Raw genomic sequence first — 23,942 nt, 5'->3', positions numbered from 1 at the left:
TGTGTGTGTGTGTGTGTGTGTGTGTGTGTGTGTGTGTGTGTGTGTGTCAAGTGCACCACATTTGAAGCCTACTGAGTGTATGGATCTGGGAAAGGGAAGAGGAATGAATAGCTGAGATACAAGAATGTTGTTCATTTTCTTTAGTCTAGTGGCTCTTAATCTATGGTTGAGACCTCTCGGTGGGTTATGAAGCAGGTTTTGAAGCTATTTTTCAGATTTTCTATTGTTTTCTGCCTCTGTTTTTGTGACACACTGAATATTTTCAACCTCCTTCGACACTTCATTAATAGAAACAAGTTTAATGAATCAGATATTTAGGAGGGTTGCCCGTTTGATTGATAATCCTGTTTCCATGCTACAGAGTCTTGATTACCGAGGTCTCCCACCACGATATATTGCAACTTCACATTTTCCCCTTGACATTTTACCCCAAAAGATATTTCTGTCAAGATCATATTATGGTATACCCTCACCTCTGTGCAAACAGTATAATTAAACTGCACTATAAGATACTTTCTGGACTCTCTGGTGGTTGCCTGTGCAGAGCCAGGCTGGCTGTTTCCCTCTGTGTTCAGTATGTATACTAAGCTAAGCTAAGCTAATCTTCTCCTGGCCCTAGTACAGACATGAAAGTGGAATTGATCTTCTCAATTACCCCTCGGCAAGAAAGCAAATATGCGTATTATCCAAACTAATTCTTTCTTCTTCTAAGTATTTCTTAAATTGTGTTATAATTCAGTTTAGTGTGCATGAAAATGCAACCACTGTCTCTCTCTTTAAAATGATAAATTAAACTTTTGGGAAGACTTTGAAGATGCAGTCCTCGAACTGCTCAATCTATTGTTTCAGTTGATATGTTTCTGCAGAAACTCAAGCAGGCCATAATTCTCTTGTCGACAGACACAAGTTAATACTGTGGACCGAGTACAAACGGAGTTCATCATCATCCTGATGTTCTCAGCCCCCCATGAGAGTCTCACTGCGTCCAATCGTTTCTTCACCCACCGTCTGTCTATATTAGACACAGGGTGACAGGACAGCTGTCTCCGGGCCTCCTCTTGGTCCATGTTTGCATGCACAAGGATGAATGTGTGCCTTTGCAATAGATCTAGCATGGCAAATGCACGTCATGTGGCTTGTTTGACTGAGTACGCTGTCTCCCTGCTCCAGTCTCTGATCCTGACATTGGACCCAAAAGGGGAAGCATCATCAGGGAATTTGGCAGGCTTTGATCACAGGGCTGTCCAGTGGGGGTGCACGGTTAATACGCTGTGTGAAGAGCAAAATGTGACACACTCGTCTTATATCGAAGAATGGGTCATGTGTAACCCCCAATTCATCGAGTACAAGTGTGCTTTGTCAGTCAGGCAACTATAAAATTGCCTCCAGTGGTCAATTGTCAATCAAATGAAAGTTTCCTGCTGTGAAACACAAAGAACAAATTAACAATAATTGCTTCATCTTGAAGGCCAAGAACCACAGATGGCATAAACAAACAGGAAGCATAATGAGACTATAAATACTTGCCATGACTGTTTACATTCTTTCACACAGAACCTTCAGATGGAAGCTCAACAGATCATACGAGAGTCAAAACTGCTGAACAGCATGCTCTAAAAGATGATAAACGTACCGTAGAAGATCATCATTTGAGTGACACTTTACCCAGTTCTCAGTCAGCCAAAAGCATTTCAGAAAGAGGTTCCAAAATGTTCCTCCTGCAGCATGCTGGCATTAATCATGAGCATGTTAAGAGAGACTGCAGGGTCACAGGGTTACATTTCAAAGCTGATTTTATGTTGTCCTGCAGGATTGCTCTGCTATAGCTGCGCGATAGTTCACATCATTTAGAATGATGCAACAGTATATAAGAGAACATGTATTCAAAGCTACCAACAGCAAGGTAATCAAAGCCATAGTGACCTCACAGTAGATTAAATAATCATGTAACCCATGGAAAACCTGGAGAAATTAAAGTTATTGTAAGGCTATGTCAGCAGGAATGCCCATGTAGCTGCATAAAAAGAGATTTAAAGGGCATTGTAGTAAATTAATGATACCTGTGGAGCTGATAGGAATATAGAGTCAAGTTTCATACCTGTGTGTTGGGTCCTGCAGAGTAAAGGGCATTGTATAAGCCCTGCACACCAGCACTAAGATAAAGCTTAACAGGAACAGAAGTCCTTTTATAAGAACCTTTAGAGTGGGAGGAAATGGCCATTCATCCCCTCTCTCTCTCTTTTTCACCTTGAGAAAATTCTCAATTACACAATATATTGCTAATTTACATAATGTTACAAGAAAGGCACCTGAAGAGCGCAGACCTCCGCCAAGGCCATGCCCTGGCATTCTTAGAAGGTAAAAAAAAAAGGAATGAATGTATCCACCCGGTGATTCGGATCTGCTACAAAATTGAATGGGTTGGTCCTTGGCTCATTCTACACCCTTCCATCAAGTTTCATGAAAATCAGGCTGTAGTTTTTACAACTAACCAACCAACAAACTAAATTGAAAACATACCCCCTTGGTCGAGGTAATAGTAATGATACATTGACCACTAACTGAAAGAAGAATACAAATGGGAGCAATTCGGTAAATGTATTGAAAAAAAAGAAGCATTCATACAAATCAATGTGATCATCTGATTTTGTTTTAGAAAGCAGCAGCTACAGCAACTTTTCTGCTATATGGCAATAGTTTCATGGTCATTCAGTATGTCTTTTAGAGAAGTCTCCAACACCTCCAAGTACAATTGTATGTATTAACCTTAACCAGGTTAATGTTAATGTATCACAGCAAAATAGGTATACATACAGTAGGTATTAATAATAAAAAAATAACTATCTCTTCTTATTATTGGCAATTATGTGCCATGGAAAGCCAATAATGTGCAGTTTAGAGCTTTGTAATCTTGCTGATCAGTTCCTCCTTTGTGGTTGAAGCTAAGTTCATCAGTGAAAACACATTACAAGTCTTATTGTAGGTTAGAATTATAACCTGCTGACTTGGATCCTTGTTCTACTTCATCACTCAGATCAGACAGGGCCAGTGTGGAATCTTTAGTGAAGATGTAGAATCCTTGTCAATTAAACTTTCCTCTCACAAACCTCCCTAGCGAGGACTCTTAGCCTCTCCCTACACATGCACCATACTTTATCGGCGAGCCCCGTAATCCTCCACAGCTGCTCAACTGTAAATACAATTAACCCCAGTAATTGTGTGATGTTGACTTTGGGTTTTGTACATTTTCTCACTGACTGCTGGTAGCCCGTGCTCTCTGAGGATGACATCATGGGGTTTCAGGTTGCCCGCTGTGGCTTCGGTTTCCCAGGGGGTCGGGGGGGAGCCGACCTGGAGAGCAGATCCACACTGTGAATAGACACTCATTCTCTCTGCTCAGACACATACATACACAGTTGACTGACCTCTCTGCCACCTCGCTGTGAGCTCAGAGTTTGTTATTGGCTCAGTTATAATGTGTCGACAGATGAGGCAGATGTGTGTTCCTCTTTTGTAGATAGTTTGTCGGTGTTGATGTCAGAGCTCAAAAGTACTGTAATTAGCGGAGTAAAAATAACAATGTGGCTTCATGGCAATCTGGTGGGGTGGATTGTATGTTTAAGAAGCCTATGTTGTCAATTAATAAATACTGTTTTGTCTATTATTTTTCCTGAGTGTGTGTGTGTGCGTTTTATTTGGGTGTATTCAGTGTGTGTGAGCCTGCTCACATATTTAGTTCCCCTTGTTCTCAGGAAAGGGAGCTAACAATGCCGTCTGGAAGACAGATGACATGCTGTGTGTATTATTGCGTGTAAGGTTTGCATCTTCTGTGTGATTTTTGTGATGAAAATGCAGTGACCAGAACCACATTAAAAGCTTTCTGGCCAATCTGTTTTTAAAAGTGACTTTATCTCTGCAAAACAGAATGATTCAGAACAGAAGTCAGAAATCGAGGACAATGCCAACGTTTGTTTTGTGAACATTTTTAAAAACCACCAAGGCAATGAAGCAGGAATTCTTTGAACGGGACCTCTTCCTTCCAACACTACCATGTAAAGCATAAAAATAGACCGTATGGCTTGTTGTGTATTGGTAGGCTGCGCAGAGCGAACTCTCCATAAGTGTCAGTCATTCTGTCAATCATCTGTTTTAGTTATTTAAAGTCACTCAAGCCTGCAAAGTCAACCTCCTCCACTGTGATGTCAAATAAGCAGCGTGGCTCAGCTTTCCTCCGTTTAATTTTTCCACTCCCCGCATGGACACACCTTGTGATGGCAGCCACTGGATCAGCTCAGAACACAGACACACACACACACACACACACACATATGCAACCAAAACTGAGGCGTCTTCAAGTAACCCTTTCCAAACTTAATTCAGTTTTCTTATTTCTGCCAAGAAGTTTTATGTGAAAATGTGATTGATGATCCTTTCTAGATGGGCTGTCTGGTGGACGGACACTCTGCCATACCTACATGCACACAACCACTGGCTGCATGCCATATCTAACTATAGAAGGGAATACAGACCAAGGCCAATTTGTGGCAGATTTAATGTCTCATAGAGGAGTCGTTATGATGGGTCGAGAATGTTGTTTTTCCAATTTTAAATGTCAGTCCCAGAAGTCTATGCATTATTAGCTCATTGCATGTAAAGCCTGTGTGGACATTTCACTGCTGCTGACTAACACACTGAAGGCATATCCTAATCAAACTCAACTGCACTAGAGGGAGAAGTCAGCTACTTAAAAAAAATAGCCAGCCAGGAGTCTCTATAAAAGCAGAAATGAACACCCCCCCCCGGTATGTTTTTGTCTGCTGTCTATTTTGTCTCGTTACACAAAAAGTATAAGACGTACTAGTGCTCTGTGAACCAGCAATAATGAGTAGATCTCAGGCGGTCTCAGTTTAAATGGAAGAGTCAGCCAGCTTGTTTGAAACACCTGTCTGTGGGACAGCAGTTACCCAAAAATCCCCATCAATCAGTTTGAACAACTCGGCCATTGGCTTTGGCGACCAACTGGGCTGCACCACTGCTTTACAGGAAGAATATCTGTCATGAAAGAATCCAGGTCTCACAATACAGCCAAGATAAATATGTAAAAGAAAAAAATCAATTGGTGCAATGATGATGTTAGATCTATGCTCTGCATCTTGGTGTGTATTAGTGTGACAAAAGAAGAAAAGGTAGAGGTGGAGCGTGTGAGAGAGAGAGAGAGGACAATGGCTGGAGTGTGACTGAACACCCGGCTGAAACGTGTGGTTGCATTCTCGCTTTGTTCCATGAGATCACAGTTGTGGCAGATGCAGGATAGACTGGGAGCAGCTGTTTTGCTCCCTGTTCTCTAGTTACAGACGCTGGCACTGCCTGCACTCTGGGGATGGGCAAAGGGGCACGTTGTCGAGTCTTTAATAGTGTTTGTTCTCTGAGGGTGGGCACAAAGAGTCCTCAGACCCAGCAGTATACTCCACCGGTATTCTTGGCATCGGAAGAGAGGGACGCGGCCGAAAGTGTCAAAGAGAGTGGGACTGGTGACAAGACATAACAAGCAGCTGGTCCCACTCTCACAGGACTCGTGGCGCCATTAATTACACTGACTGTGGAGGCTGCGGTGAACTCAAAATATTATTGGAAGGTGCACTGATTTATTGTGCTTGTCAGTGCAAGTCAGATCAGGTAAGAATCAGGTAGAAATCCCTTAAATTGACAAATATAATAAGGGTGTAAAATGTATACAAATCTGTAAGAATAAGACAGACTGAGAAGGCACCTGGCAAATGTGGTCGAACAAGAGCTTGTTTTATTGCAAAGGAAAGGAAAAAGTGAAAGTTCTAATGAGAATTGAATCACAGTGCACCCAGCTGCCTGACTCTAAGTTGTGCAAAAGAAACAGTTATGATTAATATACAAACAGCACTTCCAGTATTTACATTTTGAACAGGCCTTCCTGTACTGCATTATTGACTTGTTTGTGTGTAGCCAGTGTACAGCGTGACGCAGCTAAAGACATGTCCTCAGAAGTTCAGTTCATATTTCTTGAGTTCAAACATTTTCTTAACATACAGCAGTGGATTCACAACACATCGGCTGTAGATTCATTATTCTTGCTCTAAACTTAAACAGAGCACTATATGTGGAATTCACACCAACAATAATATGTTCTCTGTGCAGCTCCAACACGGTTGACTTGGCTCTTAAATGTTCTTCACGCTCTGTTTCCATACGTTTTATTCCTGCCCCATTGATGTTGTACCTTTTTCTAGTATGTGCACTATAGCTCAAGCCTATAGCTTGAATTGTAAAATCAGGATCCCAATAACCAAGACTTGTTATTGCTGTTGTATATTCCAGAAGTGTATGAGGAGAGCAGAAGGTTTGAATATGGAAACGCTCTAATGAGATGCTTCTGCCAACAAGTTTCCAGGCTTCACAGCCAATAGCCCAAGTCAAGAGAGCAGAAAACAACCGAATACAATCATTTTCTAAAAATCAACACTTTTCCGTGGACTGGATGGGTTTTACTAGTGTCTGCTGCTGACTGCAGGCATTTTGTTGTTGTGAAGCATGCAATGCTTCTTGGCCTGCAGTGTTGATCACAGATAATAGAGATGTTTCATACGTAGTTTTAAGGATTAGATGAGAGATAGAGGTAGTTCATTATTGAGTAAATCAGGTACAGAAGCTGAGAATATAAACTGGTGAATCATGAGGTGTGAATTATGGATTAATTGATCCAAACTACTTACTCTCTGCGATGTTACCGAGCAACATGAGTCATACAAGTCTCTCACAGGAAATGTTTTTCAGTCGACCGTGGAATTACTGTAAAGTCTCAAATCAAAGCAATGCATCTGTAACTGTTATGCTATTCCTCCGCCTCTCAAAACATTTAAAGATTGATGGATTATATAATAATTATTATTATTTTATCATATTTTACACACTATTATCCGAGAAGTTGTTTATAGCCTGACAGTATAAATGTATTATTTTTAACTTTGACCTGCCTTTTTTTTTTTTTTTTTTTACAAGCACACTCAAGATTGGAAGAATTGCAAACATATACCAACATGTGTGCAATTAGCTACTATCTAACAGCATATTGGTCCGGCTGTTTATCCCTCTAGCTCTGACAGAAAGGCCTGGTGGGGCTTTGTATTTATTCCCCTCAATCTCTCCATTGCAAACAACATGTCTTGTCAAAGAATTAGTTAACAAGTTAAAGAGTTTAATACATTTGGAAGTGTTGACGTCATGCATAATTCAAATTCACATTTGTGTATTTCCACCTAAATTTGAATACCAAATCTTGAGCCGAAAGATGTTGCTCTATCAGAGGACACCGGGAGAAAAGTGCACATTATCATATGTCATAATGTCTGCCTTTTGTAGGTTGATCCTCACTCCTGGAAGGATTTCAAATACCGGCTCATATTTTACAAATGAGAGCCCAATTCAGACACGCAGTCTGTTCTCTGCAATTTTAGTATTGAGAACTATGTCTGTGGTTGCATCTGATGAGGTGTTGTCTTCCTCCCTGTCAGCAGTGTCGGGATGGTGCCCACAGTGATGCGCACTTACAGTAAGTGAAGGAGTGATGTTTCAGAGATGGATAGCATTTCCAGTATTTATTGACTGCTGCGAGGCGGCCCTGGATGACACCGCATTCAGATACATTAGCGGTAGAGGGAGACTTGACGGGCCTGTTGGAGGGAAAGAGGGGGTTGAGAAGTGAGGAGGGCAGACGTTAAGACCTCACCTCGCTTATAGTCTGACACGGAGGCATCGATCGCAGGCTCATTGCTCTCTGAGCTGCTTCCTGTGTTTTCATTGTGCTATCATTGGATGAGAGCAAACAACAACGTCAGGGGGAAAGGGCTACTGATAGCTCCGTATCTAATGCGCTCGGATCTCCGGGGGGACAGATTTACATGTACTAGAATGCCTAATAATGTATGTCTGGATGCCTCTGAATAAGCTGTTACTGATGTTATGAGAGCAGTAATACTTACTATAAACTCTCACACAACACAATTATATTACACACACAGTTCATTGTCCAATAGTGGGCTTTATTGGTATTAAACAAGGGTCCAGAGTCATTACATTTATACCAAATATTTTACATCTAGGAGTACTGCAGTGAACATATTGTTGAGAAAACCCTAAAAGACCTTATCTGTATTAGCTTCACCATATATATCGGCTAAACAGTTTGAATTTTAAATCTGCTTTTTGATTTAGTCATTGTCTGGTGTCACAAAAAATGCGGGAATAATTACAGGTTCCAATCTCCCAATCTGGACTGGAGGCTACCCTTTTGTTTACAGTTGGAGCACACATGGCTCCTTTTTAATTGTGTAAACAAGTTTATAGCTTTGTCACCTCCATTAGAGTGTGGATAAGTGTGTGCTTGTGTGTGATATGTGCTTAGGGAGGTACGGTATTCACACTGGCAGTAATCAAAGTCTGGATGAAATGAATAGGCTTAGTTAACATGTGTATGGTAGAGTATGCATGTAAATAAATTAACCATATTGCACTTATATTTGTTTGTAGAGATTAACTAAATCTGTTTTCATCCCATAGATTGTTAAATGACTAAAGCTAACAAGAAGCCGCTCTATGTTGCCAACACGTGCATGGACTGTATGATTCTTTTGGTAATTTCCACACCACAGCTGAGCATGAATTACATTGAAAATGCTCCATAAGTTCACACAGATGTGAACTATGAAGACATATTGTGTATCTCATGTGGCACTCTACTCCCTCACAAACATCAAGCTTGTCTTTTGTTATTCTCACACCGAGTACATGAATGTTTCCTATTATCTTAGACTCGTATGAAAGGATGTTTTTTTTCCCACATTATTTTTCCTCAAAAACAAATGTGGTGCCTCAAATAATAAATATTCTGCTACAAATTTAACTTCATCTGTGGAGCAGGACTTTGAAGTGTTTTTTAAAGTATTTCTATGTTCAGTTTAAATATGTAATACATCAACTAAAAGGTTCAGGGAAATTGTATGTTCATTTATTTAAAAGATGCGAAGACAATTTAATTTAAATTCAAAAAACAGGTGTTCATTTTGTGCAGTATTGTGCGGGGCTAGAGGGAATACAGACAGACAAGCGGAGCAAACCAACTAGCTTTTCCACTGAATGACATGTTTCTGCTCACAAGCTGTTGGACTGTTTCTCCCAATTAAGGGAAAATTCGCATGATTGACAAGCTCAGGGTCAGAAAGCCAAGCAGAGACAGGGTTTCCCCACCTAGACTGCATGGCCCCTCCTGGGTTTCCCATCAGCCAGGGGAGCAGACGGTTTAACACTCAGTCAGGCTTTCCCTGAAGAAAACAGGGACGTCTCGTCTGCTTTTGTTAGAGCTGAGGCATTAACAGTAAGGAGCAAGTAAAGCCCAAAAAAACAGTAATTGATGCGTCAAAAATACAACCTGTTGGGAAATAAGCGCTGATGAGAAACCGTGTTCCTGGTATATAATAAAGTCCAAAGTTCATGTAATTCTTTCATTCATTTCAGTCGCAGTGCAGAGCGTCCCACCATCCACATCTGCTCCTGACTATCTCAGCTTATTGACTACAGGATGGACAACAGAAAGATCTGTGTTCGTGGCGATTATCGTCGGGTGTTTCTCTCTAAGATGAGCAGAGTAACAGCTGAATGTGGATATCTTTGTTAGCATCTGCAAATCCATCTCTTCCGGACAGGATTCACCCTGAGTTGGGGGAAATCCTGAAAAAGTACAGGCTTATAGTGCTGTGATGGATGTGAGTGTGAGTGCGAGTGCGTGTGCGAGTGCATGTGCGAGTGTGTATTTTTGGAACAACATAAATATCTGTTTAGATTTAATCCATCTCTATTCATCATTTGAAGGAGACAGAACAGCTTAGCAATAATGGATATTATGAAGAAGAAGAAGCAAATGTGGATGTAGTTGGTGGAAATGACACGAGTGATGAAGAGTGATAGTAAAGAAGAGTGTGTGTCAAGCGAGCAGGGTGTCTGTCTCCTTAGGCTCTAAAAATGGTAATGATTAGATTTTATATTGAACTTCTGTCTCATTTTTATCATCTCATTTAGTAGAATTCAGTTATTTGACATCAGCCAACTCTTAATTGAAGCATCCCATACATCATATAAGCAGTTTTGGCTGACAGATAAGAATGATGTAGCTCAGCGCAGATCATTTCACAGAAACGACTAGAACCATGAAAGTAGCACACAGTAACTTTGAGCTAGGCTGCACTATGTCCTTGCCTGACACTGCCCTTGCATGCTGTATGCTCAAACACGCAGTGCGACATCAGATTAGTATACCGCTAGTGTGTTTCCAGCTCAGCGAGGCGTTAGCAGTCACAGATGAAAGGCAATTCACGTCGGCAAAAGGTCACCGTGTTTGATTTGCTCCAACATGGAAATAGTACCTTGAGTATCAACAGCTGTGAGACATTACACCTACTGTGTGTCCTTGTCTGTCCAGAAAAGGTAACACTTCATTTCATTGATCCATTCAGCCATTTACCTAATTTAATAAGTGGCAGTTATGTTCTAATTATGGGCGGTTCATGGTAATTGTATCTTTCCATCTCACTCTTTTTTTTCCAATGTCTTTCATTGCTGTCTGAGTGACTACATAGCCTCTCAGTGGATCTTCAATTTATTTAGTTTTTATATGGCACCTTTCAAAACAGGGTTAAAAAGTCCTTTAAAATTATATTAAAAAACATGCAACAAATCAAATAGTACAAAAATCAAGTTTATAAAAAAAAATAGTTTTCGTAGGATTAATAAAGAAGTTAGCGAGATTTGCAAGACGACTTTCAACAGGAAGACCTGTTCCAGAGTTTTGGGGCCCTGATAGCAAAAGCACAGTCTCCTTTAGTTTTAAGTCTAGTTTGGGGGACTGTTAGTTCAGTTTTATTGTGTGATCTGAGATTGTGTGCAGGACGATAGGGGCATACAAGTTCACAGGTGTATGGTGGGGCTAGACCATGCAGCGCTTTAAAATTATTAGTAAAACCTTAAAATCAATCCTGAAGTAAAGCAGGGAGGCTAAAATGGTCTGCCGGCTGTATTTACAACATAAAGGAGTGATCGTGCTTCATTGTTTTGTCAGATAAAGACTGAATTAAAATCGTCATGTCTTGAGAAAATAACCGCATGAATGAAATCAGATAATAATAGAAAAGATCTAATTTCTGAAACCATTCGAAGTTGATAATAACATGACTGAACTACTGTCTTAACCTTCTTGCTTTTGCATGTGATAGCAAACCTGAACGGTTTCGATGGATGGGGAGGGTGGTCCAGAGTTACACGTGTCCTAGTTTCATTTTCAAAAAGCTAAGGATTAGGTAGATCCATGCAGGAAATCTTTATAAGATCTAAGGCTTATAAAGATCTCTCTGAGCATAAATCTGCCATCTAAATGTTGCTAGTGACCGTGCAGTCACAGATCTGAGGTGTAAGCTGTATCACTGTAGCCTTTACACCGCTCACAAACACACAAAAGAGCTTTCAGCACTACAGCCAAGGGAGGGGTTTGGGTGTGCATGGAAAATCTGCACAGAAGGCTCCCTCCTCCATGCTCTCGCCCTGCACTCCCTCTCAATCACACTACCAACAACATAGAGCAGGTAGTTTGACCAGAGGCATTGGACCGGCCCATTCTATTAATTGCCTCTGAATTATAAAGCAGTAAAACTAAACTTATCCAAACACCATTACTCATAATGGCTAGGAGCCTCTGTTTTAATGAACAGAGGCTTTCTGGGGCATCTACAGGCAGTTAGTTTGCCATTTAAACCCCACCTGTCTGTGTCAACTAGTCCGTAGAGAGGTGCATAAATATAGTCCAATAGCTGTTGCAAGGGTTGGGTTGTATCCATTCTTTCAGGACTGGGCATGTTAAAAAAACATTCCAGTGTGCACAAAGCCCAGATGAATAACGTACAGGCTGTTTCTTTCAAATCAGGTCAACTGACCTGAATGTTTGTTGTGCAGTTTGCCTTATCTAGTGAATATATTCATTAACTAAATGTGGCATTGAAACATTAGATGACCACTCTAACCAAGGGGCACGAATGCAGGACTTGTCCAACACAACTAATCAGCAAGATCACATTGAGAATGTTATCATTAAACATTCAAATGACTCAGATTGCTGATGCTGTGATTGGTCAGTTTGACTATTGAACACTGTTTCCCCCTGTGAAGGGATCACTGAGTCTTTATAGTGCGTGGTTGTTGTCTTCCTCTGATAACGGCCAGAGGCTGAAAGCTCATTTATGTTGGTGCATAAGAGTGAGGGGGAAAAACAAGTATTTGTATGTTTGTTCTGTAAAAACAGATGCAAGTCAGATGAAAATGATCAATAATGTGAAAATCACCTTTGTTGTTGTTTTCATACTTTACCAGAAACATTCTGTGCTGTTCAAACCACAAGATATGATGACCTTGTTTATTGTAAAATATAGATAAACACTGTCCTCTTGCAGTCCTCTTTTTTTGACAAATAAAATGTGAATCGAAGGCATTTTTAACTATTTGCAATTTATATTTTCACTTAAAATTGATAAAGAAAAATTGATATTGTCATTTTTAAACTAAATAGTCTGCATACCCACCAATTAATGGACTTGACTTTTATTTTAAATACTTTTTCATAGCTTTTGTCACAAAAATGAGAAATAAAAAGCTGATCTTTTAGTGACCACCCTCATTCATTACTCTGTCCCCGTCACCTCTGGTTCACACTTTTTTGGTTTACATTGCTTTTGACAGATTTGACACAAACCATGTCGTCCAAGCTGCTCTCGTCATTAAACATTTCCTGCAGCTTTGGTACGACATTCCTACACGCGCTGAGTGCACACACTCACACGCTATTAGTGCTTGTTGAAGAGCATGTGATATGGTGAGTACACGGCCAGTTTCCCATAATTACAGCCTCCTGTGAACCTTAGAGGAAGCAAGTGCTATGGGTGAATAAACTGGGACAATCTTAACGTCCCTCTAAATGTAATGCTTCCTCTTCTTTCAAACTGAAACTTTAAAAAAGAAAAAAGTTAAACTATTGTCTCTGCTCAGCCTCCATTCCATACTTTGCATTTGTCCATTTCTTTGACCCTATTGCTGTCATGTCACTTCCCTCCCCGCTGGTTATTTAGTGGCTTGCGGGACTAATTGGAACAAGAGACAGGTGGAGCCGCTCTGTAGCAATCAGTCTTGTTATTGGCGGGGGCAAAAGCTCACACTGGGCGATCTTCTTGTTTTTGCAGTGTGAACGGTGGAAGGAGGGCATGAACTTTTGACACTGCCATATACGGGGGCCCCTTCGCAGCCTGCCAGGCTTAACTTATTGTGGGTTAATGTCAAAGTTGTCAAACACCAGAAGTTAAAACACTTCTCTTCATCAATATGCTTAGAAGAAAAAAGAAGAAATACATGCTAGTTTAATTCTGAAAAGGAAGTCTACATGTCATTTTTCTCTTGTGTTGCTTCAGATTCATCATTTTTTCTCTGCGTGCGTTCATAGAGATTTTAAGATATAGGATGAGACTGCTCTGCTGCACTGACACCGCAGCATGATCACTTGCTTATTGGTCCACTTGCCCTTTTACTGTCTCTTTGCTCGCTTCTGTGTCAGTGTGTGTGTGTGTGTGTGTGTGTGTGTGTGTGTGTGTGGTAAGTACATTTCACTAATGACGTGTCCGTGTGAGCGTGTCCACTGTGCGCTGACATGGTGCAGTATAATGCAACCAGGCAGGTGTGAGGGTCACAGTCAGTTTGTGGGCCAGCGTCTTGACCCCTGCTGTCTGCTTTGTCTGACCGTCGGAGGAACCCCTTAATTAGACCCTTTGGTTTGCAGTGTCTGCCCAACGCAGCCCAGCGGACACTCGGCAACAATCCCTTCATTAAATGCTCCTGGTTGACTTGGCAAGAAGAGCCTCAGTTTCTCTATTTCTGCTTTTTCACCTCCAAAAGGTTCACACGCTGCTGCACAGTGTTATTTCAACAAAATGTTGCCTTTGGTTTGGTGTATGTTTGCAATGCGAGTACATGCTAGATTTCAGAGTATAGAGATCAAGTGGCCAGAAAAATGAAAATGAACAGAGCTGTGAGGGAATTAACTGAAGTACAGCCCACTGGCAGCCAGGCCTGCTGTCAAGAACAAGGAGGTTTACTCAGCAGAGAGAGATCGAGAGAGAGAGAGAGAGAGAGATAGATAGAATTATGCTGATCTTGACCGGAGCGTGTTGTTGCCCCGGCCATGGAAAATCACAGAGCACTTTCTTAACGGCACCTTGAGAGCCAAACAGACACTTCTTTACATGGAAATCCATCTGTAAGGTTGTGTGGCTGTTTTGTAACCATTGGTGCCCGGGAGTGAAACCTGAGCCACAGGTGTGTTTCAGGTGCAGTCACCAGTTGGTCCACAGACAGGGCCCTTGTGCATTGTTGTAATCACAGCCTGTTCTGTTAGCTTCAGTGTTTAGTTGTCAAAGATAGAGAGATTGCAACATCTTTGTTCCTCCGAGTGGCTTGATAACGTTCTCATGAAGTAGCTACAACAGCGGGTAAAAAGACAAGTCGATTTTATGAGGAAATCTGATCAGGTTCTTTGCAGTTTACACTTTTATATGATGCACCACAGCTGTAGTTGTTCACTTCAGGGTTATTTCACCAAACAAGAAGGAAGTGTATTTCATAATCTATGGAACAAATGAAAAACAAAAGACGAGCAGACTGTAGCTGTCTGTCAAAACAGTCCCCACAACCTTTGTATTATTACAGTGTAAAATGTAACACTATGCTATCACAGTGATCTGCAAGGCAATGAGTCTGTTATCCTGTTCCAAAGCCATGAAATACGTTTGAGACATTGTTGTAAAAGGAAACAAAGCCTATTTAGTAAAAATGCTCCTAGAAAGGTTATAAATATCAGTTGGAGCAACACCAAAGCTTTTTTTGACAATTTACATTTGCAGGGTTTGCCAGGTTACAGTGTTACCGTTTAACCATTCCCCTCAAGGTAGGTTCAAGCTTCAAATTATTCTGCTTCAAAAGTGCACGTTTTGAACAATAGATAGCAAATTCCTTGTTGCCACTTAGATTCTTTAAGAGCCCACTCAAAGAGCAGAGGGGTTTTTTTCCATCTGTATAACCAAACCAATTCCTTGACCTATCACATCAGGTCCAGTGCTCGGTCCTGGATGTGTGGTGATGGAAAAGGTTCCTTAGGTATAGGAGTCGTCCTCCGGTGGGTTGTGGTGGGCTTTGTTTGAATTGGATCCGTTGTTGGACAGGTGGAGCCAGTGGAGGATGGTGATGTTTATTGTGACCGGATAGAGATTTGTAAATATTCATACCTTTTGATATCTCAGATTGTGTGCAGTCCTGCAAATCAATGTGCCGAACTAATTTACTGTATTTTTAGATTTACAGGATTTTAGCCATTAGTCAGGTATTTAATTTACTGGATTAACCCAAAAGAGACGTATCATTTAGTCACTATATGTAAATTATTTTTTATTATATAGATATTGTGAAATACAATTAAATATATCCTATTATGATTGGAGATTTTATTCATATTGCATGTGCTTACCGTGGGTGTGGGAATACATGTGCTTCAGTATACATAAAATACAAAGTGCCAAATTGTCGCTTTGCATGGCGTCTCTTGGTTTAGTTTTTTTTTTCTTGACTGGCTCGAAGCAGTGTTAAGTGAAATGTTTATGGGTATCACAAAAGTTTTGACATTTACTGCCTGACGCAGACAATCGCCTCACAGAAACTGTGCGGTTGCAAAAGTTAATTATCACCTTGCACACTGTGCATCTTTATGCATGACTGTATGCTGTAAATTATGAATGTGGATACATCACGTTCTCTCCTTGTTGTCTGGAACGCAGTTATGAGTTTACAATCATTGCTCTCTTCTGTCAGACGGGTCAGATTCTGAATTAAAACAGTGATTCATGTTATACTCTCAGAGGAGCACTTCATAAGTGGTTTTCCTGCATTTTTCCAGAAGTTATAAAACATAAATATTGGCAGAAAGAATCGATTCAAAGAGATCTTTTTGATGCTTCGGTGTTTTTCCAATATCTCACAACGTCGTCACATCATGAAAGAAAGAGACGGCGAGACAGACGGAGTGAGAGAATGAGACAGCGTGACGGACAGAGGGAGGGGAAGGAGGGCGAATCTTGCTGCGACAGCCTTTTCACTCCTTATGAATGACGTTTTTCTTCCCCCTCAGCATTCTTTGGGACTTCAAAGCGTCGATCTCAGCAGAGTGATTTGGCCCTTACTATTGTGTGAATGGTGAATATTCATCGGGGTCTTTCTTTTCCTTGAGGGCTGAGACTCTGCTTTGGTTCTGCAGGGATCTCACAATATAGTAGTAGATATAGATAAAGATTGTATACAGATGGATGTCTGATGTCTTGCGCCAACAAGGGTGTCTGGACTTATATGGATACATACTCTTTCAGTAAGTAATTAAGTTAAATATCATAATTAAATCACAATTCCTTCGTACTCCCATTAAATAAAACGGAAGAACCTTAAATGATTAGCTCATTGTTGTTGACAAAGCCTATTCCACAATCTAATTTATAACTAGGGATTTGAAAATGCAGAGGATGTTGTTTGGCACAGTGCCATTAGTTGAATAATCTGTTAACAATTCTGATAATTGATTAATTGTTTAAAGCAAAAAATGCCCAAAAGATATCTGGCTCCACCTTCTCGCGTGGCAATTTACTCTTTTCCGCTTATTTTTTATCACTGTGAATTGAATATCTTTGTGTTTTCAATGACAACAACAAACAATCTGTAGATTCAAAACACGTCAGGCTGCTGGAAATTGACATATCGTGGGAATAACGATTAATCCTGCCCCATGTTTTGTTGTTTGTATTGTTTCTAAAAACTCAATAAGGAAAGGAAGCACATCTTTGTCTTGCTGGTTGATGAAGATGGTGTCACGCTTTTCTCGACTCTTGCAACCTGATTGGACCATCTGGGCCGGACAGCTGTGTTGCCACGGAAATAAACTGCTTTCCAGGATTCTGTGACAGCAGGTTTAACACTGAGCTTTCTGAAAATCCTCCTAATTTCACAGAGCTGGGGGTCAGTTTGGCCCCCAGCTGGAACATCGCTCGTGATACGCATTCCATCTCTGCCCAACGTAATTTCATCATCTGTGTTCTGCCATGGCTTTTTGTTTCACAGGTTAGCGGTGATTGTTCACAGTCATCCATCCCGCTCCTCTTGCTGTGTGATGAAAGGTGCGTTTGCGCCTTTAAAGTCCTCTTCTGAAATAAAAAAACGTGGCTCATTTTCATGGTGCACTGTAGCAGGTATTATTGTAACGGTCTCTATTTCATAAGAAAATGTTTGCCTTATGAAATGGAGACAGATTATTACAAACAACCAAGCTGCATTAATTGATCTCTGACTGCCGGAGGGCAGAACGTGGGGGATACAGTCTGCAAAACAAATTGAAAATAATCGCGCAGCTCAACTACTCCCCTCCCTCCCTCCCCGTCTCTCCCAAATCAAACCTTAAAACCCAATCTACTAAGAGGTCAAAGCCAGAAGTGGGGCACCATAGATGAAAACATATGCCACCATGACAAGGGAAGATGTACTTGATTTACTGAAGTACATTGTGTGCAATGACTTCTGACAGTGTTTATGTGGCCTCTTCAGTGAGAAGAGGCAATATGTTCTCTCTGATGATTTAATTTATTTGTACACAGGAATTTTTATATATATATATATATATATATATATGAATCTCTGGGGCTTTGTTGGAAGAACTTTGAATTTGAGCATCTTCCATTTTTTGCTAAAATTGTAGAGTAATGTGAAAAAAGGAGCAGTAATCAGAGGTTCTGTGGTGTTAATAATTAGGGAACAGAGCAATGTGGTGTCAGAAGTCCTGAGGTGGAATAGAGAGGTGAAAACCACAGATCTTATATGAGAACCGGATGCCATTTTCCCTGATGACCCTCCATTTATTCCAACTAAAGTTTCTCTCTGGGCAGATACACAGAAAAACTTTGTCAGGCTCCCCATGTGTTTGGCCCAATGAGCATGCTAAATTCGAGTCCTGTGGCTGAGCCAGCAAGGTGACTTCCTGCTAATTTTTCACACTTGCACGAAAACAATTTACAAATACAGCTCTTTGACACTTTTACATTTTGTTATTGAACCCAGTGGCCTGAATTCTGAGACTATAAAGAGTTATTTGAAAGCATTTTCGCCCATAGGAAAAATTGTGTTCATTGTGATACAGCAGTTTATGTGGTAATTATTGTGCATAAGAAAGTCTTTTTTTGGACTTGCAATTCTGATTGTGATCGACATTACTCATGATTCAACTCAATCACTTCTTGTGATCACTTCTCCTGACCCCAGTTTGTAATACAAGCTTTCTGTAACATGTGCAGTCTTCAAACCCAAACCCAACTTAACTATTCAGGCCAGAATAAACAAAAGCTCTATTTTCACATTAAGTAGTACTCTTTATGATGAGTAAACTGAACCTTGATGTGTGAAACCGGTGGAGTGACCCTTTAACACAGCTTTTGAATCCCTTTCTGGCATGTCTAATGTGACTATTTCTCATTCCAGTTGCAACAAACATTGTGGTTTTACAGAATAATCAAGGTGCTGACAGACTGATTTCTCCGGCAGTATTAATCATCCTATAACTATGCGTGTGATGACAGATGGGCCCTGCAGTTATAATTCTACCTAAGAGAGGGAAGCAAAGAAGAAGCAAGGGAAGTGAAGAGTTAATTTCACTAAAAGCAAGTTTTCCAACCAGTCTGCCCCACTTTCAACCCCCTTTATGTGGTGAAGTGACCCCCACCTACAGAGCTGCTTACTCCCCTGGACCCTGTAGGCTGTCTGAGAATACGGGGAGGCTCCACGCTGGGCGTTTGATGGAGCGCAGAAGGGTGTGTGAGGTGCACTGACCCATTCACATCGCTCCCCATGCACTCGTGCTTCAGAATAGGCTGACTTATCACATGTAATGCACGGCGCTGCACAAATCAGGAGTGACAGCTATAGGGCCATATGAGCACTGAAGGAGAGAAGTGGCTTCTGGGAGCCGCTGTTCCCACCCAGTCGGACTATAAGAGAGAGCACGTGTGGACTAGAGAAGCCCATTTGTTGTTGTTGTTTCACCCTCCTCCATCACTGCTTTAACACTACCGGGACTTTTTTTGTGTGGCTTTTTTTACTACAAAACGTCTCTGTCTTCAAGAAAGCTCTCTCACTCACAAGGATTCTAAATGTGTGGTTTAGGACATTTGGCCATCTCTGAGATGTTTATGATTTATGTAGGTGCTGTAGTTCGACTTGATGTAATCTGTCTAATAGCTCACTTAATCCTCTTAAATTGTAACCCACATAAATCTTCACCACTGGAATGTGTCCCTGTTGTTACCTTGTTTTTTTTTCTGTGGTACTGCATGTTTGCGTGGGTTGGATTAGTGTGACATTTGTGGTGGTGCCTGGAGGTGTGAGCTCTAATCACCTCTAATCACCTCATGTGTGATGGCCTGATCCCTCTACAAGTGTTTGTGTTTTCACCCCTTTCACACACAGACTCACATGAGGAACTGAAGGCGATGTAGCCTACGTCTGAACTTAAATACCAGACTCTTGGTCACAGATTAGCGCCCCGGTCTTTGCCATTCACACAGCACTGGAACTACAGCTGCAGACACAGGGTCTGCAGCTGTAGTTCCAGACACATAGCATGAAGATGGGGTTGTTGAGAGGTAGGTTGCCTATTTTGTTCATCATGGATGTTAGTTGCAGCCACGCTTTCATACTGTTGATGAATTCAAGTATGAAGACTTACTTTAAATGGGGAGTGGTATTGTTGAACTTTTGCAGTTGTATTGTGGGAAATGAAATACTTGTTTTTGCAGTCGATAGAAACATAACTTATTTCTGGCAGAATGTGCCATAGCAAATCAGCCTTTCACACCAAAGCTTAGCAATTTAGAAAACACATAAAACTCAGGTTAGGCAACGGTGTTGCTGAGCCAGCATGGATAACCCGCGTTGACCCATTCACAACAACTACAAATACAGGTATTGTTCTGGGTTGTCGCTCGAGTGCATCAAACACTTATTAGCTCTGACTTGCAGGATTTGATACCAGATAGTTACCAAAGTATATGTACATGTCCTCTGTAGGTTTATCCTCTTCAGCTCTAACTGTAGTTTCTGTGTCCCTCTTGGCATGCTGTGTGTTTGTATGCCTGTGGCAATAGCTCATAATGCTTTCACACCTCGTTCAGCCCCTGCTCACATCCACGGCCGCGTTGCCCCCTTCTTTTCTGATCTACTTTCTCTGTACGAGTGATGTAAGAATCTTTAATGTGTCTCTCTCTGCGTGAAAGAGAGAGAGGCTATACGTGGATTCACATATACTCAGCTGTTCCCTGTAGTGAACCGGTCATAGAAAGGGCCGGACAAATAGCACAGTGAGAGAGCGGCTAAGTAACACCCCCCTCTTTTCTCCCCCTCTTCTTTCTCTGTGTCCGTCTCTCCCAGGCTGTCAGTGTGGGGTAGTGCTGGAGGCTGCGGGGCTGCAGTGTGCTGTGGGAAGTTCCTGAGAGGGCAGAGTGGCAGTCACACACAGAGAGACACTTGTACAGAAAGCGGATTTGCGCTCTTTCACGGAAGGATATAAAACACATCTCACACCTCTGCCTCTTTGCACGGGCGCGTCCGTTGTGGCTGCGCCTCAGGGATTTGAAGGAGGTGGGCGACTGGAGTTGGGGCTGGAGTGATGGTGGTGGTGTGGCTGCCTCAGGAGTGGGCCTGGCAGGCTGTTCTCCTGGTGACTGGACTAGCATCACTGAGCCGTGGGTCTAATGGTGAGTACTCTGCTGGACGCCAGCTCTTACTGTGTTTTGATGCTGCACCTTCCTGCTACCTTTATGTTTTAAGACGCAGCGAGGCTGATGAGGCTGAGGCCTTCATGTGATTGCTTCAACTCTATCACACATTGGCCAAACTGTAATGTAGAGCTGCAAGAAACAAATGAAAATACAATTTGTGCACATTTTCTTCTTGGGTTTCTATATTTGTTCTTTGGGGTCGATTTTTCTGAAGTCGGAAGCATTTTTTCACACATTTTCCACATTTATTACATTTATAGTGAGTGTTGTCAGGTTACAGGTTGATCGCTCTAGCTGTGAGGTTATCCGTCTATTTTTTACCCTGCAGAATTTATGATCAGCAAAAGCTATTGTGATCTCAACAGAGGCTACCATGAGAACGGGTGTGCATTTATCTGCCCTGTCCGCTCCTTCCCAACCACCCCCCGTCAACCACCCCCACCCCCACCACCCTGGTCATGTTTTGAATTGTTTGAAGATGGACAGCCAGTTGTCTTTTTACGATGAATGCCAACAGTGTCATGGTGCCCCGTAAGGTTGTGACAGGGGGGGAGGGTCGACAAGCTCTCAGCCTCAAGAAGATGACACTTGTGCATTTGTTCTGTTTCTGATCACGGAGAAGGAGAGACACATTGGTCAGTATAAGTGTTCGTATAAGTATGGCTTGGGATTTCCTGAAGTAGTAATTTTACCGTTTCTTCAAGTTGACCAGCCAAACATATGCATATTTTGCTTTTATCTTTAAGTTTCCCATTTGTGGCTTTTTATTAGATTTGAATCAAACAATCGATTAGTAGCCCTACAGAAAATTGGTGTGCAACTATTTTCATAATTACCAATTCTTTGTCTTATGCGATTGTATAATGCATATCTTACTGTTGGTTGGACCAAACAAGCAATTTAAGACATTACCTAGGCTTCAGGAATTTGTAATCATTATTTTATATATATTTTTCATTTTATTTTATACACCAAATAATTGATAGTCGATTGATAATCGATAATGAAAAAAATCATATGTTGCTGTGCTACTTTTAATGGTTTATGGGGGGAAGTGTAACCTTTGCAGACATACTCAGTTGTCAAAAACTTATTAAGAACACAGTTGGGTGTCAGGCTGTAAAGCCAGCATCTGGGTGCACACACACACACACACACACAGAAAAGCACAGTGTTTATAAATATTGCCATTAAGTGATGTTCTGGAAAATTTCACCATATGACTCTTTGCTGCAACTGGATCTCCCTTAAATGATAGATGTGTCAGTTCTTTAATTTAACCTATTGATGCTCTCCTGGTGCTGACATGGCCACTTTATGTACATACTCATACAGCAAAAATTGTAAAAACATCTTAAGACCAAAGCTTTAACAGTATATTAACAGAGTTGTCATTGACGCATTTTTTGGAAAATTCTTCGTAAATTGTAAAGCTTTAGAAAATGAAATAGCAGGAATAATATGCAGGTAGATATATATATATATATATATATATATATATATATATAACTCTGATGTAACTTCACATTAGAACACAAAGGGATATTGTTTAATCCTGAAAGAGATGCTTCACTGAAAATGTGTCTAAAGTAAAGACGAGCTGTAAAATCCCAGACTGACTGAGTAGTTCAGAGCTATCTGTAACTTTTCGCAGTTGGTCACGAAATACCTCAGCTGCTGATGAATGTTTCTTCAGAGAATCTCCTTCATTCTTATCTGTGCAGACGAAGCTCAGTGTTTAACTTCTCATCCAATATTAGTCCAGCGTGTTTGAGGGTCAGTCACCACACGGATGGAAGGGATGTGGGAAGATGGAGTGAAGTTCAAACAGAATCATGCGTGAAAGGTAGCATTGCTTTTTCTTTTTCCCCGCAACAGTTTGACTATAAACTATAAAGGAGGCAGTTTCTGGTTGTTCCTGTCAGTGCAGACGAAAGCCGTGAGCCTTCTTGCTAAGATTCCATACTTGATGCTCGTTCTGCAGCGTTCCACAATTTTACTCCTTCTGTCCACTTTCTTTCTTCAATACTTCAGCCACCAGTTGTCATTTGGTTTCCTCTGTGATCATGTAAAGGTCTCCTCCAAATGAGTAAAACATGTGGGAGGTTGCCCATAAATCTCAGCAGCACGGTCAATTTGCCACCTGTTGTAAGAGGCTGGTGAGGTTCACAGAGACTACATGAGCCCTAATCATTCCTCCATTCGCAACGCAGTGGAAATACAAAGAAGTTAGTTGTATGTTCGATTATGTCCTTTATGATAGTTACATTTTTTTATATTTTTTTATATTGTTTTTGGCTTATTTCTTCCATCCACATTTTTTGTTTTGCTTTATCCCATGTTTGTAACACAAAATTGCTGGGTGACAATAATAACCCATTGTGTCCTAGTCATAGCTGCAAATACGACTATAATCTGTATTAAGAAGGTGAGATGTTGCCTGACACCCACCAAGAGAGACACTGAGTCCCAGACTGATACAAGCTGTTTATGAATACTGCTGTTTTCAATCTCATCCCAAGACTGAAATATACAAAAGGCCAACAATGAGTTCACTTTATGCCACTAAAGCAATCTTCTGGTCTGCTAGACAGACATGTAAAGTCAACTAGTCAGTTTCCAACGACAATGTCTCGTGTTTTCTTTCACAGCGATCTTCAAATATCTGAAAATGTCAGTGTGTCTCTGTAGGAGTGTGTCCCTGTCGACATTCAGAGGAATTTCTAGTTTACTTTATCATCAACCATTCGTTTTCTGTAGCTCCACTTCAGGACAACTCCGAATTGCAAATCTTCTTTGAATTTAGGATCGGGGAAAACAGGATCATTGTGATGTTCTTTAAGGATCATTGTATTTGTTCTTGAAATAGAAAGTTTGTGACTTCATTGAGAACTTGGTGCTTTTTGGTTCCTCTATTTGTAACATTATTCTAAGTTTAGGATATATATATATATATATATCCTAAACTTAGAA

The 23,942-nt window shown here is 41.0% G+C and overlaps 1 protein-coding gene across 3 annotated transcripts in view; it reads left to right on the top strand.

Moving 5' to 3' along the window:
* bmpr1bb (bone morphogenetic protein receptor, type IBb) overlaps positions 1–23,942 on the top strand; it is a 45,832-nt gene that overhangs the window by 8,692 nt on the left and 13,198 nt on the right. For 2 of the 3 annotated variants that reach the window (XM_031856050.1, XM_031856051.1), the window contains one exon: positions 20,620–20,945. The exons of the other annotated variant lie outside the window; for it this stretch is intronic. In XM_031856050.1, the coding sequence (XP_031711910.1) occupies positions 20,858–20,945 (88 nt within the window). In that variant the 5' untranslated portion in view covers positions 20,620–20,857. The remainder of the gene's footprint in view (positions 1–20,619; positions 20,946–23,942) is intronic. 3 annotated transcript variants of the gene reach the window in all.

This window comes from Anarrhichthys ocellatus, unplaced genomic scaffold (assembly GCF_004355925.1).
Source record: "Anarrhichthys ocellatus isolate YVR2014 unplaced genomic scaffold, GSC_Weel_1.0 scaffold16, whole genome shotgun sequence".
Classification (NCBI taxonomy): Eukaryota; Metazoa; Chordata; class Actinopteri; order Perciformes; family Anarhichadidae; genus Anarrhichthys; species Anarrhichthys ocellatus.
Note: the sequence above shows the minus strand (reverse complement) of the source record. Positions and strands in the feature narration are given on the sequence as shown.